At 64.1% G+C, this 17735-nt stretch overlaps 1 protein-coding gene across 1 annotated transcript in view; it reads right to left on the minus strand.

The window, feature by feature from the left end:
* Celf5 (CUGBP Elav-like family member 5) overlaps nucleotides 1–5835 on the minus strand; it is a 22566-nt gene extending 16731 nt beyond the window's left edge. The window contains exons 1-3 of the mRNA XM_077795861.1: nucleotides 5559–5835; nucleotides 3596–3614; nucleotides 909–929 (exon numbers count right to left, since the gene is read on the minus strand). Of these exons, the coding sequence (XP_077651987.1) occupies nucleotides 909–929; nucleotides 3596–3614; nucleotides 5559–5817 (299 nt within the window). The 5' untranslated portion in view covers nucleotides 5818–5835. The remainder of the gene's footprint in view (nucleotides 1–908; nucleotides 930–3595; nucleotides 3615–5558) is intronic.
* Nucleotides 5836–17735: the final 11900 nt, after the last annotated feature.

Genomic DNA, 17735 nt, shown 5'->3' on the forward strand with positions numbered 1-17735 from the left:
CATGCACCTGTCCATCCATCCATGCACCTGTCCATCCATCCATCCACCTGTCCATCCATCCATGCACCTGTCCATCCATCCATCCATCCATCATCCATGCATCCACCTGTCCATCCATCCATCCATCTGTCCATCCATCCATCCATCTATCTGCCCATCCATCCATCCATCCACCTGTCCATCCATCCATCCACCTGTCCATCCATCCATGCACCTGTCCATCCATCCATGCACCTGTCCATCCATCCATCCACCTGTCCATCCATCCATGCACCTGTCCATCCATCCATCCATCCATCATCCATGCATCCACCTGTCCATCCATCCATCCATCTGTCCATCCACCCATCCATGCACCTGTCCATCCATCCATGCACCTGTCCATCCATCCATGCACCTGTCCATCCATCCATGCACCTGTCCATCCATCCATCCACCTGTCCATCCATCCATGCACCTGTCCATCCATCCATCCATCCATCATCCATGCATCCACCTGTCCATCCATCCATCTGTCCATCCATCCATCCATGCACCTGTCCATCCATCCATGCACCTGTCCATCCATCCATCCATCCATCATCCATCCATCCACCTGTCCATCCATCCGTCCACCTGCCCATCCATCCATCTATCTGTCCATCCATCCATCCATGCACCTGTCCATCCATCCATCCATCCATCATCCATCCATCCACCTGTCCATCCATCCGTCCACCCGTCCATCCATCCGTCCATTCCTCCACCTGTCCATCTGTCCACCCATTTCTCCACCTGTCCATATTTCTTTCTTTCTTTCTGTGCCGGGGACTGAACCCAGGGGCCCTTGACCACTGAGCCACACCCCGAGCCCCTTTTTGCATGTTTTTAGAGCCAGGGTCTTGCTGAGGTGCTCAGGGCCTCACTACATTGCCGAGGCTGGCTGTGAACTCGCCATCCTCCTGCTCAGCCTCCCGAGCCACCTGGCCCCCAGCGCGGCCCCTGCCCCCAGCTCCACCTATCTGCCTTCCTACCATCTTTCTGTCCACCCCTACACCCTCCATCATGCCCGTCCCACCCACCCAGGGCTTCCCTCCACCACTCACCGCCGCTGCCTGTTGGCTTCTGTCTGTGCCCCGTCTGTCTGCCGCCCGCTGGCCCGTTGCCGCCCCCCGCCTGTCCACCTCAGGACGGTGGCCCCAGACCAGCTGGACTGCCGCTGGTCAGGGCCTTCCCAACCTCGCTGCCCCTCCCTCGGGCCCCAGTGACCTGAAGTCAAGGGACGGCCAGCTTCCCCGAGGGCTCTGACCCCACCTCCCTCTCCCTTCAGCCCCCACAGTGCGGGCTCCGCGGGAGGCGGCCAGCTGGGCTGCTGAGCCCCTCCTCACCTGCTGCTGGTGGGGCCGGGCAGCTGGTTCCGTGGGAACCCCTGCCACCCAGCACCTGCCCCACCCTGGCCCACCCCAACAGGAGCCCCATTTTTGTGCATCCAGGGTCCGGGATTTAAGCAGATCTGGAACAAGGCTGGGAGGCTGGGGGGCTGGGAGGGGGCTGGGAGGGGGCAGTGGCAATGGCAGTGATCTGGACACGCAGGTCTGAGTTCTCCCCTGCTCTAAACTCTTCCATGGCTCCCCAGTGCCCTCCGGGAAGACTGCAGGCTCAGTCCAGCTTCAGAGTGCAGCGAGCTGAGTCTCCAGCCCCAGGCCTGATTCCCCCTCCACTCAGTCGCACCCCTTCGGAGGTGCAGGCCTTGGCAAGCCCGCGGCCCTCTGCACACACGCAGGCCAGAGACGTCCACCTCACTGGCTCAGCAGGGCCCTGACAGAACACAGTGTCCGTCTGTGCTTTCTCCACCCCGAAAACCCCACCATCCCGCAAAGCCCCAGTGTGACGCAGCCAGGTCCCCAGGCAGGGCTGCCTCCTTACCCAGGTCCTCCACCCCAGGCCCCTCTCCAAGCCCACCCTGACCACGGTGGCTGGAGGCGTCCTGTGGGGCTCTGACCTCAGGTCCAGGCTGTCCACGGCAAGGCCCCAGGAGCTCTGGGGAGGTGCCCGCTGAGGGGACGACTGAGGGGAGGGTGGACGGGCCCCACGGGGCTCCCCCACGGAGGAGGGCTCCCAAGGGTGGGCTCCCTTCCTACAGGGCCAACGCGGCGTCCCCCCAGACGTCCAGGGGTCTCCTCGAGGCTCCCCGCCACTGTCCCCTCTGCGAGGGCAGCTCTCCCTTCCACCCTCCTCCTCGCCCTCGGGTCTCGGCCTCACCAAGCAAGTCCAGTGCCCCCCGGCCAAGCGCCGACCATGTGCCCGGAGCTGAAGGGAAACCAGTCCTCAGCCCCGTGGCTTCCCTGAGCTGGGAGGCCCAGCGCGGCTCAGAGACACCAAGACACCTCCAAGGAACACACAGCCAATAAGAGGCAAAGCAGCCAGACTGCAGCTCCCCCAGGAAGCCGCCTGGCCTCACCCCTCAGGAGCAGGGCCTGGGGCCTCACTGCCAGCAGCCTGGGACATGGCAGGACAGCTCTCTGTTTCTACCCATCCCTGGGTCCCCGAGTCTGGAGGGCGGCGGCCCGAGGCAGAGGTCAGCTGTGGGTTCCCTGGCGGAGGCTGTGACGTTCAGCCCAGGCCAGCTCCACCTCAGTGAGGGGCACAGCACGGGCTCAGGAGATGTTTTCTGCCTCAAGCGGGGTGTGGGGAGATGTCACCGTCACAGACACGAGGGTTCGCAGGCACTGGGTGGGCCTGGCTGGAAGCCACCTCCAAGGAGGGTCCCTTCCACAAAGTCCCGACCCTGGCGGCCGCCACAGGCCCCGCCGACCCAACCCAGCTACCGAGGGGCGCCAGGCACCGGCTCCCCTGCCCGCGCCCCTGCCCCGCGCCTCCGTCACGCGGGATCTCGCCCCAGCGGCGGCTCCAGCCCCCTCCCCGGCAGCTGGTGCTCCCATGGCAACAGCGCGCCACCCGCGTGGCCCGCGCCACCTCCGCTTTAAGACAAATATTGTCATTAACATGCAAATGCAGAGCGGTACCTTAAATGGGGGCTCAGCGCGTCGCTATATCGGGCGCCTTCCCTGGCGGGTGCAGGGCCGCGGACCCGTCAGAACCCATCGCAGCCCCCGAGCCCCAGTGCCTGGCCTGGTGGGCCGTGAGTCCCTGATCTGGGGCCAGGCCCTGGCCTCCTGCCCTCTCCTGGCCATCCTAGGGCCACCCCTTGGCTTGGGGATGACCTGTTCCCCTGTGCTCCCCTGGCCTGGGAGGGGGCAGGCGGACGGGGGGACAGGGGGACAGGGCCCAGCTCTGGCTGGCCTGCCCTTGGCTACCCCGTGTGTGCTCAGGGAGCCCCTCTCAGTGCGTGACCAGCCTTCAGCGGGGACTAAAGGGCCCGAGAGGGGAGACCAAAAACTGGACAGTGGTGCCCAGTGAGACGCCCAGTGACCCCTGGACACAGCTGAGGTGTGACACAGGAGGGGTGCATCCTCTGTGACCGCCACAGCTGCCCCAGTGCAGCCTCACAGGGCCCCCAGCAGCCAGGGACCCCGCCCCCGGGAAGACTGGCTGCATTGGAAGGGGTCCCTCCAGCCTGGGTCCACCCCACTGCCGCTGCTCGGAGCCTGCCCACAGTGACAGGGTGCTGCAGCCTGTTGGCTCCCCAGAAATGAAGCCAAATAAGATGAGCGTTTGGCAGGAGGTGCCCAGACTTCTCCTCCCCAGCACCCTGGCTTCTCATTCATCATTCCAGCCCGCTTTGGCAGGGCCCCAGAGAGGGCCAGCTACGGGCCAGAAGTCACACAGCTGAACCCCAAGGCAGGACCAGATTGCAGATTATGGCTCCCAGCACCCCACATTCTTGCTCTCCAACTCTCTCCCACCCAGCAGCCAGGCCCTCACAGGAGGGGACCCCCTGTCCCGTAAAGCCCCTCCCTGTCTCTCCCAGCCTTGTGTCCAGGTCGCTGACTCAGGACTCCTAAGACGTGGAAGGTGACGGCCACCTGTCAGGGACATCATGGGCTCAATTTCCACCTTCCCAGAAAGCCCGTGAGTCCAAAGAGCCCTGGGTGCCGGCACCCCAACATTCTCCAGCCAGAAAAAAATAACTGCCCATTCATGGCCCCCCTGGACGCGCCTCTGCTGGGCGCCAGCTTCCAGGCGATTCAAAAATTAGAAAAAGAGGGAGGGGCCACGGGAGCCCCCAGCCCCCACCTGTCTCCCTGCCCAGACCCCCAGCAGCCCTTCAAGGCAAGGTTTGGGGGCCACGTGGATGGCCCCCTCCCAACAGGATCCTCCTAGAAATGGCCAGGTGGGGGTCCAGTCAGCCAGGGACCCGGAGCCTGATGATGCCCCCCGTGCACCCTCTGCCCTCCTGGGCCACACCAAGGCATGAGCTTTCTCAGTTCCCCGTTTGGGGGGGTAGCTGGTTCTGAAGAGATGGGTTGAAGGGGTTCTTCCCTCCCCCCAATACCAGGTGGGCATCTGGCTGCGGTCCATCCCGCCTGTGGCCTGAACCTGTCCCTCAATGCCCCTCCGGACCACGCATTCCTGCTCGGGGTTGGAGCAGCTGGGGCAGACGGGCACTGGGTCTGAAATAGGTCACGGCCCTCGGCCATCTCTATGGCCCCCCAGGGTCCTGCTGGAGGATGGGGACCCAGATGTGTCCAGCATCTAGCTTTGGCAGTCCCCACTGGGTCCCCGGCATGTGACAGAAAGCTTGTCAAACACCCACATGAGGACACTGGACCCACAATCGGAGCCAAGGACTGGGGCCGGGACTGCTGGGCACCCCGCCCCCCCCCCCATGCCAGGAGACAGAGAAGCAAGGGAGGGCGCAGGCCACCTCCCCCCCCCACCTGCCTGCAGGCCGCCCACGCCTCCCTCCTCCTGTCCACCCCAGGATGGGGGCTCTGCCCAGTCCAACAGTTGGGGTTCATTGTCTGGGCCTGGGACCCCACAGGCCCGGCCAGGTTTAACTTGAGCCAAAGGTGGACGCAGGGAGGGGGAGGGCCGGGACACGGCGGAGGGGGCGCCGGCCACGGAGGCGGCGGGCGGCGGAGGACGTGGGCGTTTGCAGCCCGGGGGAGGCGGCGCTCCCCGGCCCCCGCCCGCCCTCTTTGTAGTTACCGATCGGGCTCAGCCCGGGGTCCTGGGCATCCGCGTCCCCACGGCGGCCGACCTGCCCGCCGCCGGGCTTTGTGAAAACCACCCAAGCGACCGAGTCCGAGGTGCGAACTTCCCCGACGGGGCCTGGGCCCGGAATGAGCGCGGGGCGGAGGGTGGGCGTCCGGGCGGCTCCGGAGCGGGCGAGGGAGGGAGGGAGGGGACGCTGGGGGTCCCGGGAGCCGGGCAGGACGGGGCGAGGAGAGGCTGCCGGGGACAGGAGGGGAGGCAGAGGCAGCGGAGCGGCAGGAAGGTGGGAGGCGGGGAGGGGGCGGAGGGGAGGGGGCAGCTCGGCTCTGTCAGCGGCCCCCGGGGAGGCGGTGGGCGGAGGGGAGCGGACGCCAGGCAGAGGCGGCGGAGGGAGGGGGCGGCAGGGGCTGGGCGCCGGGCCGAGGTGGGGCGGAGCGGGGCGCGGGCGGGGGCGCGCCCACCTTTGTGCATGCCCGTGTAGGGGTCCTTGAGCACCGTGAGCTCGTAGATGCGGCCGAACTGCTCGAAGAGCGGCTTGAGGTCCTTCTCGTCCAGGTTGCGCGGGATCTGGCCCACGAACAGCTTGATGGCGTCCAGGTCCTTCATGCCGTCGGGCTGCGCCCCGGGGGGCTCGGGCCCGCTGCCGCCCACGGGCGAGGGCCGCGGCTGCAGGAGCTGCTGCTGCTGCCGGCGCGCCTCGCTCTCGGTCAGGCGGGCCATGGCGGGCGCGGGCCGGCGGCGGCGACTCGGCTGGGGACGCGCTCCGCCCGCCGCCGCCCCGCCCGCCGCCGCTGGACCACAAAGGCGGCGCCGCAGCGGCCCCGCGCGGCCATCGCGCGCACTGCAGCCCGCGCCGCGCCGGCGGGGAGACCGAGGCCGGGAGCGGGGAGCCGAGGCCGGTGGCACTTGGGGAACAGGCCCCGGGGGCTGGGGCGGCGGGGGCCAGAGGCCTGCGGGCGCGGGGGCGAGAGGCTGGCCGCTTTCCCGGGGCCAGGGGAGCGCTCACGGCGCGGCCTCCACCAGAACCGGGCGCAGGCGGCGGCGGTGCGCGCTCGCCTGCCGAGTCCTGGCGAGGGGCGCCCTCCCCAGGGGTCCTGGGCGACAGCCAGGAGCAGGGCCCGGCCCCGCAGCCACAGGGAGCCCGGCCGGAGCCACCCCGCCACCCCCGGCTGCTCCGGCGCCCTGGGCCTGCGCCCCTTCGGAGCCAACGACGGGAGACCGGCAACGAGGACGAGGACGCCGTCCACTCGGCTGTGGCCAGGCAGGCGCTCAGCGCTCCCAGGTTTCTGACTTGTTCAACAAAAATAGCAATAATTGTATTTATAGCAACTGCCACCAGAGTGACACGTTTTGGACATCGCCGCAGCCGTCGTACACAGTGCCTAAAACATTGGGAAATATATTGACACATTTAGGACAACTACTCGAAGGGCATCCTGTCTCCTCTGCTTAAAACTCTCCAAGATGTCCCCAGACTAAAGCCCAAGTCTTCTCTGCAGCCCACAGGGTCCCTCTCGTCCTCCCTCCTCCCTCTGCCACGGCCACCTGGGGTCTTCAGAGCCCCCAGCATGCCAGGCTGGGTCCTGCCCAGGGCTTTTGCCCTCTGTGCCCTCTGCTGGGGACACCTTCCTCCACAGGGTGCAGGATTCCCCCCTTTGGTCTCCCACTCCCCTTCCGCCACCATTACCTCTTTTCATGGCCTCCCTTTCTCCTCTGTAGCATTTATACTCACTTTGAATTGTATTTTGCTCTAATGAGACAGATATCAGCTTGATGTTGACAAACCACCTAGCTCCTGGCATGCGCCAGGCTCTGTGCTAAGTGCTTGCTGTGTACTAGGTCATTTGATCCACATGGCAAACCCTGGAGGTGAATACAAAGAGAGAAGCAGACTTGTAGGACCTGCCACCTAGGACGAGGGGCGCTGGGGTGGGTGAGCAGAGAAATGGCTGCAGGAGGAAGTCAGGGAAGGTGCTGGGAAACTCAGGGCACGAGTGGAGAGGCGATGCAAGGGCCCTGGGGCAGGAAGCTCCTGTAGCTGACATGAGCTCTTAATGTGGCATCAGCTTCAGGACTATGGAAAGGTGGGTGGGGGGTGTCTTATTTCAGACCCAGAACTCAGCCATCAAGATAAATAATGTCCCATGGCATGGGTAGACTACATTTTATTTCTAGTCCATCCACCTGGAGCGGCCCTCAGCCACCAACAGGGGCGAGGTGACAGCTGCAGCATAGATGGCCCTCAGGACCTGGTGATCAGTGAGAGCCGGACACACAGGTCACAGCGTGTGACTCCAGGACAGGAGTCGGGGGAGAGGCCAGGTCAGGGGAGTCCAGAGAGGATGTGGGTCACAGGTGCAGAACTGGGAGGGACGGGGGCTGCTCAGGGGGCAGGGCCTCTTTTTGGAGTGATAGAAGGTTCTGGAATTAGGTGGTGGCGAGGGTGGTACAACCTGGTGAACATACTAAAAATCACAGAATTGTAAAAAGAAATCTTGAATAAGAAATGGAATGCAATAGTTTTAAAGAGAGTGAGGCGCAGAGGCCGCACCTGTCGTCCCAGCCACTCCGGGGGCTGAGGCGGGAGGAGGGCACGGCCACGGCCCTGGCACCTTAGCCAGCTTCTGTCTCAAAGCCAAACAGAAAGGGCTGGGGTGTGGCTCGGGGAGGCGCAGCCCAGGGCCATCCCCGGACCAGGACAAAGCACCACAGGTGGTCACAGGAACCCCCGCAGCGAGCAAGGCCCCACTCGGGACGGAGACAGGTCAGTGTGGCCGGTGTCCTCTTGACTCAGCACCACCCTGGGACTGATCGCGGGTTCGTTTTTATTTTAATGTTTAAGTGTTTCTTCATTCATGTTCCTTGTTTTTATTTTAAATTTAAATTTCTAATAGACTGCGGCAGTGCCAGAAGCCACACCAGTTCTGTCTTTATTTAAAACCGTGACATTTTGTTCAGCACAGATTTGGGGGGAAGCATTAATTCCAATTTTTTTTTTAAATCACACTGAATTGTTCGCTATCTGTCCTCCCCTCTTTTGGGGGCGGGGTACGGGGATTGAACTCAGGGGCGCGGACCCTCGTCCCCGGCCCTTTTTCTTATTTTGAGGCAAGGTCCGCCGAGCTGCTGCGTCCTTGCTGAGCTGAGCTGGACAGCCTTCAGCCTCCTGAGCCCCAGAGCATGGGATTCTGTGGTGAGGGAGGCCCACAGCTCGTGTCCACACCCTGCCCATCCTAACTGCCATCCTGAGAGGCAGACAGGCGGGTCACTTGTCTGAGGTGACCCGGCAGGAGCGCTGAGGGTCGAGCCCAGGCAGCCCCCGGAAACCCCCTGGATCCCACCCTCCGGAGCTGCGCCTCCTTTCTCCTGTGGGACTGAAGAGCAGAGAGGCGCCCCTGTGGACTCCCTGCGGCCAGGGCTGGGCCCACCTAGGACATCTCCGAGCTGCGCAAACACACCAGCATGGTGGCCACAGCAGCCTGGCCGCCAGGCGGGGCGGGATGTCGGCTGGGGGGGCACAGCTGGGGTGAGAGGTGGGTTCTTCCCAAGGCAGCCCCCGCCTCAGATCTGCCGGCCGCGCTCAGGCTGGGAGAGCAGGGCCAGCCCCCAGGCCCGGGGACTGCCAGAGACAGGCTCGTCTCCATGGAGACCCCAGCAGGATGCTCGGAGCCCGTGGGCCTGGGTGTGCGGAGCTGGGAGGGTCTTTAAAAGAAGCCAAAGACCCCCCCAGGCCCTCCTGAGCTGCCGGGCATTTTCTGCTCAGCCTCCTCTTTCCTTCACCCCCAAAAAGTGGGGGATGGGGAAGGAGCCCCATCCCGTGGTCCGACCCCCAAGAGCGTCCAGCCAGCAGCTCTGCCTGGAGTCTGCCCCCTGGCCTGGTTGGCAACCTCAGCCAGTCAGGGGCTGTCGGTGGAACCAGGAGCTGAGCACCGGGAGGACGTGGGGTGGTGAGGCTGAGGCCCCTTTCCTGTCAGCTGGAAGAGATCTGGTCACTGTCGGCCCAATGGCAGGAGGCCCACAATGTGGATGTCACTGGAGGAGGGGAACCAGGGACAGCAGAGCCTGGGGAGCTGGGGTGGGCTCCCAGCTGGCCACTGTGCTCCCTGGACATCCTGTCTTTGCCAACCTGCCCCAGGACCTTGGCACCTCTCAGCTCTCGCCTCCTGGGCTGCTCACAGCGTTTACCGTAGGACAAATGGATCTAGATCATGGCTTCTCTGCCTCCGTGCTGTGGACAGTGGGGCTGGATGGCTCCCTGGGGGCGTTCTGGACACTGGGTGCAGAGCTGCAGCCCTGGCCTCCCCCACTCCAAGCCAGGACACTCCCCATCATAATACCACACGTGTCCCCAGAAGTGGCCCAGGGTCACTGAGGCAGTCACTCCCAACTGAGAACCACGGGCTGACAGCACTGAAGAGACGTGGGACTGCTGGCCCCGGTGCCCAGGGTCTCCAGGACCCCCCTCCCCTGCCAGTCCCTCGGCCTCGGCCCAGCTCCACCTCCAGGGCTCAGCTGAGATTCGACAGCTCCACTCTCCCACAAGCTCCAACCCACCCAGGGGCCTCTCCAGGCTGCCTACAGCTGCCTGTGTGTCCCCTGTCCCCAGCCTGCTCATCCTGACCTCCAGGGCCTTAGTGACAGAGGCCAGCGCTGGCTTCTGCCCAGCATGTCCCTGCTCAGCCCGCACTGACCACATGAGCATCAGGGGTTAAAGTGATTTACGAGGGCTGGGGATGTGGCTCAAGCCGTAGCGCGCTCGCCTGGCGTGCGTGCGGCCCGGGTTCGATCCTCAGCACCACATACCAACAAAGATGTTGTGTCCGCCGAGAACTAAAAAATAAATATTAAAAAAAAAAATCTTTAAAAATAAATAAATAAATAAATAATAAAATAAAGTGATTTACGAGCCATTTTTTTAAAAACTTTGGGGATTTCTTTTCTCTTTAAATTTCAATTTTTAACATTTTGAAATTGATATTATGGGGTCCATGTGGCACTTCACACCTGGTCCCGGCACAGGGACAGCTGGGCGTAACCTGCGTCGTCTGCTCGGCGTTTACCTGGGCTTTGTGTTGGGGACAAATTCCTCTCCACTAGCTATTTTGAAAAATCAATTACCTGTTGTCACCGTTGCTACCCAAGGTGATGGAGGACATTAGAGGCTACTCCTCCTGTCCCTGCCCCTGGCCCAGTGGCCATCCCCTCTCACCCCTCTTCTCCCTCACCTCCGCTCTCCTCTTCCTGCAGTAACTGGGTGGCTGAGACCAGCGGTCTCTGACCTAGGAAGCGGGAGTGAGCCTGCAGCTGTCACTCTGTGACTCTGGAGGCCCAGGCTGGAGGGGCAAGTTCCAGGCCCTGGGGTGGCTCAGGAGTGGAGGCCTGGCCAGGCCCCGGGCAGAACCACCGCCCTGGGAGCAGCCAGCAAGGGAGGGACACGGGCGGAGGTCAGTGGGCTCTGCGGAAGGGCATGCCCGGGAAGCCGGGAAGGCGCGTTGACACGGCTCCATTTCCTGCTGGGATCCTGAGCTTGCCACCTGTGCTGGCAGGTGACGCCTGGTCTCTGCCGGGCCAGGCATCCCGCGGGCTCAGAGCCCTGTGTCCATCAGTGATGCACCCTCCGGCCCAACGCCTGTGGAGAGAGCCCAGGAGGCCCCGCTCCCTCCCCGGGCTCTGAATCGCAGGGCGGCCAAAGGACACCCTTTACCGCTTGGGTCATTTCTGAGTGCACAGGGCAGACATCACCTCAAAGCCAGGGACCCAAGTACCACAATGGTCTCGAGGGATCGTCCACATCCCAAAACCTCCTTGGCCTGGTGAAACCATAGCCCTGGTGACGTCGCTGCCAGAGGATTGGCATGTGCAATGGTATACAGAGGTGACAGTTGACAAGGATGCCCGCCCCTGCCTTGATGTCGTTTTAACATGCGTCCTCTACTGCGCTGGGACTGCAGCCCGGCAGCTGACGCACATAGGCCAGTGCTGATCCCTGAGGACGCCCAGCCTGCTTTGTCCCGTTGGCATCGTCCAGTGACTGATGGTCACTCCCTGAGCTAGTGTTACTGCAGGCGAGAGGTTGTTACTAAGTGACATGGAACTGCACAGTTATAGGTGACGCCACAGTCACCACCCGTACTCAGAGCTCTCCAGCCCATTTGAAAGCCTCTCCCACCTGACACCAGCTCCGCCCACCAGACACCAGCCCCTCCCACCCGACACCAGCTCCGCCCACCCGACACCAGCCCCTCCCACCTGACACCAGCTCCGCCCACCCAGCACCAGCCCCGCCCACCCGGCACCAGCCCCGCCCACCCAGCACCAGCCCCGCCCACCTGGCACCAGCCCCTCCCACCCGACACCAGCCCCTCCCACTCGACACCAGCTCCGCCCACCCGGCACCAGCCCCTCCCACCCGACACCAGCTCCGCCCACCCGGCACCAGCCCCTCCCACCTGACACCAGCTCCGCCCACCCAGCACCAGCTCCGCCCACCCGGCACCAGCCCCTCCCACCCGACACCAGCCCCTTCCACCGGACACCACCTCGCACCCACCAAGCTCTGCTGCCTCTGCAGCACTGAGACCCTGGGATCCTAAGGGTGGCCCTGCAGAGGGTCCCATCTGGCTCACGTCTGGGCGCCGTGTCTCAGCTGACTCTGCTCGTGGCCAGGCCACCCTTCGCGTGTGGACATGAGGGCCGTGTGTCCCTCCGCCCCCGGGTCGCCGGCCTGTCTCCCACCTCTCAGCTGCTGTGACTTGTGCCACCCACCGTCGCGGATCTGCCCGAGGCCTGTCCGCTCTCCGGGCGCGGGGCTTGTGTGGATCTGGGGTCTCCGCCAGATGCCCCCTCGGGCGCGGGGCCGCAGCTTCGGTCCTCCCGGCGCCTGGGGGCCTTGGTGGTGCCCTCACAGCGCGCTCTCCTCCGGGTCAACCAAATCTTAACAATCCTGAGCAGATTTGTCTTACAGGGGAAACTGACGTCGTGCCTCGAGGGCAAAAGGAGCTTTCTAGGAGCCAAGGCCGCCCTGTCGTGTCTGAAGTCGACTCTCACCGCAGGGAGTCGGGACTGTTGGAGGTGCTAGCTGGCCCGGGGCTCTCCGGCCTGGAAACCAGGGCAGGTGGCGGCCAGGGCCCGGCTTCCCTCTGGCCTCCTCACCCGCCGCCCAACCTCTGGCTCAGTCCCCAGGGCCTCGCCTACAGCCCCGCTGCCCTGTGAACCCAAGGGTGGATGTTCCGCGTGGCCCGGGCTGCGTTGCTGAGACTCTCTGGGACCCAGTGCCATGTTCAGCCACAGGTGGGGAGGGTGGAGCTCCAAGGAGACCTGGACCTGCTCGGGGAGCCCCCACCTCTAGACTCCAGTGTCGGGGGCTCAGGGACCCCATAGGTTCTGCAGAGCCACTTAGATCCTGACCGGGGCCCAGCACTTCCCGGGAGCTGATGCCCTGTCCTGCCCGGCCAGGCTCCAGTCCCTGGTCCCCACATGAGACCTGAGAAGTCCCCACTGCTGACTCCTGGATCCTGGCCCCCTCCAGAGGCACTCTGCCACAGTAAGGGTCCGTCCTGTGAGCTGGAAGGGCCTGGGCGGCACTTTCTGAGGGGACAGAACCAAAGTGCAGAGGACAGAGGTGGCAGTGGCTGCACACACGAGCTCCGCCCCGGCCTGCTGGTCAGCTAGTCATGCTGAAGCCCAGCCGCTCAGCACCAGGCCCTGGCCTGCAGCAGGCTGTCCGCGGGGTCTCAGGAGGCAGCAGGCCGGCGCCGGCCAGGCTGGAGCCCGTGCTGGAGCTCAGGGTGACCTGGTGGAGGGTGCTGTTCGCTGGGTGTCCACCACCAGCACCTCCTGCGCACCAGGCTCATGGCAGGAGCCCATCCACGGGGTCCTCGGTAGCTAATGGCCGCTCCTACCACCCGTTTGACAGGTGAGGAACCCAGGCCCAGAGAGGGCTGTGGGCCTTGGGCACTCTGGCAGGCGATGCTCCACTCTGACCACTGCCCAGGCCCCTGCCTCTTGGCCCAGCCACTGGAGAATTGTCCCGTGGCTGTGGCCAGTGCCTGAGGGCATCACCTCCTGGAAGCCAGGCTTGCTGTGGACCCTGGTCTCAGGTCTCGGAAGCCGTCCATCCTGGCAGGGGTGTGGACCTCGCCCTTGAGCAAGAAGCGAAGGGAGTGTGGGAGGAGAAGGGCAGGGGTCCTGCCATCCCCCTAGGGCGCGGCCCCCTCCTGACCCTCCCACCGCCTCAGCACCCGGAGCACCACGCAGGGACCAGGCTCAGCACCCGGAGCACCACGCAGGGACCAGGCTCAGCACCTGGCCTTTGGGGGAAACCCCAGACCTAGGGTCTACAAGGTGCCGGATCCCATTAATGCGAAATGCCTGGAAGAGACTCACTGAGAGGCAGAGCGTGGATTAGCCGGAGAAACGGGAGGGGCAGTGGGACCAGCCTTCTTTGGGGAGCGTGGGAACATTCCAGAAGTGGGTAGAGGCAGCGGTTTGCGGCTCCGTGACGGCACCAACGCCCACGGACTCAGGCACTTGAATGGGCGGATTTGCCGAGCGGAGTCTCTGAGTGAGGCTGTCCTCTGCTTGGGTAAGCTGTTTGGTGCCAGCTGCCTTCCTTTGTGCTGTGCAACCTCAGGTGAGAAGCTTCATCTCTCTGGGCCTCCTCCTCATCCTGTCACTCTATAGTGACAGATCTACATGTCCCAATGAATCACCAGGAGCAGGAATGGGGTGAGAATACTTCCCCGTTCAGCTGATTATTGCTTCAGGCGAGAACCACTCGGAAGCTGAAAGCAGAGGGGATAGTTTGAGGGGTCACCGAGTAATTTCTTGGACTTGAAATATCTCCCCACAGGTGCTTTTCTAAATATGAAGGAGAGGCAGGTCCCCAGAAACGGGACCAACTGTCACCAAGGAAGCAAGTTGAAGGACATGTGCAGAAGCCAGGGCTCGAAAGCCCGGGTTGTGAAGTTCAAAGGAGACCACCCCCAGGGAACCCGGCCAGAGAGGCAGGGCCAGAGAAGGAGGTGGGGCCACGCCTGTCAGCCCAGAGACGCAGGAGGCTGAGGCAGGAGGATGGCAAGTTTGAGGCCAGCCTCAGCACCTGAGTGAGGCCCTTTCCCATCTCAAAAGATGAAGAGGACTGGGGGGTGTGGCTCCAGTCAGCGGTCAGAGCCACTGGAACTGACCTCCTGGGTCCCGGGGAGGCCACAGTGGCCTCACTGGAGGGTGTTTTGTCCAAGTGTTTGCTGTCCCCTGGGGGTGGCCGTGAAGTACCCGCTGTGCTGGCCCCTGGTGCCGTCTCATTTCATTTTCACAACCATTCTCAGGCAGCCAGTGACCTTCCCAGACTCAGAGAAGGTCAGCCACCTCCCTCTGCTCCTCCCCACCCCCCTGTGTTGACAGAACTGAGGCCTCACCCTCTGTGCCTGCTCTCCTCCAGCAGCCAGGCCTTCCTGCCCCAGGACCTTTGCCCCGCACCTCAAGGCATCAGGCTCTGGTTTCCGCCTGGCTCTGCGTTTGTCATTCTGATGTCACGCCTCGGGGAGTCTGTCTAGAGTACCCAAGACCCTCCCACTCTGAGGAAGCCACCCCAGCTGGTCCCAGTCTGAGAATGTCCCTGTCCGTGGCTGATTCCAGCCTCCCCCCATTCTGCACCCTGCACAATCCTGGCGGGGCCACTCCTCCCCGGCTGGGTCCCAAGCCCAGCCCAGTTCTGGCACCACCAGGGACCACCTGGAGACATTCAAGGGTGCCACCAGACTCGTCCCCATCCTTGTGCCCACACAGCAGCGCCACAGCCATGCCTGGCAGACGCTGTCGGGGCTGGTCATCTAGAGGGGCTGAAACCCCTGGAGGTCCAGCACAGGGCCTACGGCAAGGCCCCGGCCACACACCAGGACCTGGGCGTCTGTGGGCTGCAGCAGCCACGGGGGCCTGGGCACTCTGGGTCCCGAGGGTACTTGTGCTCACCATCTGGACTGGTGGCTTCAGAGCACGTGGCTCAGGGACACCTCGGACCTGGCCCTCCACTGGCAGGTGCCTGCAAAGCCCACAAGAAGCGGCTCATAAAACACTGGCCAGGTTTTACACAGTGGACCCTGTGACCCTAGCTCCAGAGTAAGAGCCCACATGCACGCGCACACACAGGTGTACACACTGCACACACATGTACATACACACGTGCACACACACACGCAAGCATGCACGTACACACGGGTGCACACACGCATGCACGAGCACAGGAGCGCACAGGCACTGTACACGGAGTGTGGAAGGGCGCCACCCTGTGGACAGCGGTATCTTGGCTCTGCTCACTTGGTTTTCTCTTCAGTTATAATCAAGGAATTTTTCCATAAAAAAGGGAAAAGAAACATTTGTGTGCGTGACTGTGAGAGGAGAGCAACTGGCTTGAGTCCCGGCTGGGGCCAGAGCCACCTCCCTCTGGAGCAGGGGAGGGGACAGCAGGAGCTGCCCTTGCTCACTCAGCCTGAACCAGAGGCTCCCGTGGCCACACTGAGACCCCAGACCTCGCGGGGCCGGGGGACCTGGCTCTGCCAGGGCTAGGCAACGACTAGGGCCCAGGGCAGCCACAGCCCCCCCACGTCCCCAGAGTCCAGGGTCCTGGCCAGTGTGCCGACCCTCTCCGTGTCCAGGAGCCTTCCCTGCGGCCCATCTTCCCCTCCCCCAGATGCTGCCCCCATCACCTCCACCGGCATTCCCGTGTTTTGGGTGGACAGAGGTGGTCGGGACGCGGTGCTGGTCTCTGTCCCCGATTCTTGGAGGACCTGGTGGAGCCACGGCCAGAGTGACGGTTGCAGGTCTGAGAAGAGGTGGCTCCGCCCACAGCGGGGACAGGAGCCCAGCCACTGCCCTAGGGGATGAGCCTTCCCCCGGTTCCTCCGTCCCCCTGGTCTGGCTCCGGCTCCGCCCACCAGGACCTGCTCATCCCCTGTGCCTGGTCGCAGCTCCAGTCTGCCCCACAGCAGCAGGGGTCGCCGTGAGCAGGGCTCCCTCCTGTCTGTGGCCCTGTGGCTGCGCCCCCAGCAGTCTCCCCTGGAACCCAAGGGCCTGCAGGACCTGCCGGCCCCTCCCTGCCTCTCCCCTGCTCTGCCCCAGGGACTTTGCACCCCTGCTCTCAGGCTGGACCCCAGCACCCTGGTTTCGGCTCGACTGACCACCCCCTGCCTCCCAGAAGCCCTCCCTGCCCCATCTCCCCACCAGGAAGGCCAGTACCTCAGGGCAGTGGGCCTGGTGTGTGGCAAGACGCAGACCTGGGCAGATGGGGCAGAGCCTGGGGCCCAGGTCTGCATCTCCCTGGTCAACTGGTCAGGGTCTGTGCCCCTGCTGGGCTCCCGGGGCCTGGGGCGGCCTTCACCCTGGGCACCATGTGGAGCTGGTGTCCCCGGGACTCCCACCCACCCAAGCCTCAGCCTAAGACCCTCTCTGGGAGGACCAGCAGTCGACACTGATGGAGGCCACCGTGACCCATCGTGCTCCGAAACAGAAGGCAGCCATGGGGGACAAGGCCGCAGCTCCCAGTGCTGCAGGAAGCAGCTGCCCTTCTCCCCCAGCAGAGAGCAGACGGGCGCTTCAGACCCCACCGCAGGAGCACCAGGCACCCGGGGGCAGGTGGGGGTGACCCAGCCCCCAGACAGGCAGGTGGGGGTGACCCAGCCCCCAGACAGGACAGGCTCTTCATTCAATATGGCTTTATTTCCCACCCGGGTCTATTGCATCCCACTACCGAGCCCCGGGTGGTCAGTGGGTCACCTCCCCAGGAGACAGGCAGGAGGTGGCCCAGATGCCTGCCGGGCAGCAGACACCCAGAGGAGTGGGCAGCAGGTCCCAAGCCCTTTCACGGGACAGGAGGCGCTGCCTTGGGCCAGCATGTGGACACCAGTGCGCGTGTGCCAGAGTAGCCTGGGCTGGGGCAGTCTCCTGTGCTGGCCTTGGGCTCCTGACTGGGCAGGCAATGGAAGGTGGCCTTGTCCTTCCAGACAGGGTCTGGAGGGGGCTGCCAGCGGCTGTCTGGGACAGAAGCACGGCTACAGCACCAACAGCCAGAACCCAGCGAGCCAGGTGGGCCGGACAGCTGTGGTGGGCCAGCCCCTGGAGCCTGACCAGCCAGGTCTCTGCAGCCGATGCCCTCGGAGAACACACTGGTCGTATTGCTAAGGAAGGGACAGGCGGCCTCCCTGAGGGCACTGCCCTGCACAGTTCCTCCGGGGTCAGGGTCCCCAGGAGTGGCCCAGGGCACACCCCCTCTGCAGACCTCCCTCCGGGGACAGAGGGTGGCCCCCCCAGTCTCTTTCCCAGATGGACAGAGGCGTGAGGAGCCTGGGGCGGGCGAGCTCAAGGGACAGGCGGCCTGCGGGAGCCGTGGGGCACGTGGGGAGCCGCAGGGCATGTGGGGACAGGAAGCGCTAGGGACTGGAGCTGCAGGGTGTGAAGACTCTGGGCTCAGGGCCAGCAGGCAGAGGGGCAGCAACCAGCTAGTGACCCGCAGGTGTGGCAGGAGTGGCCACCTGGGGGCAGGCTCAGCACCAGCCCAATCTGCTTGCTCTGTCCACCTGGTGGCCAGGGGGTGTCGTGGAGCGGTGGGCAGGGGAGGCCACAAATGGCCGAATCCTGAGACCTAG

The sequence above is a fragment of the Urocitellus parryii genome, chromosome 3, assembly GCF_045843805.1.
Source record: "Urocitellus parryii isolate mUroPar1 chromosome 3, mUroPar1.hap1, whole genome shotgun sequence".
NCBI classification, from domain to species: Eukaryota; Metazoa; Chordata; class Mammalia; order Rodentia; family Sciuridae; genus Urocitellus; species Urocitellus parryii.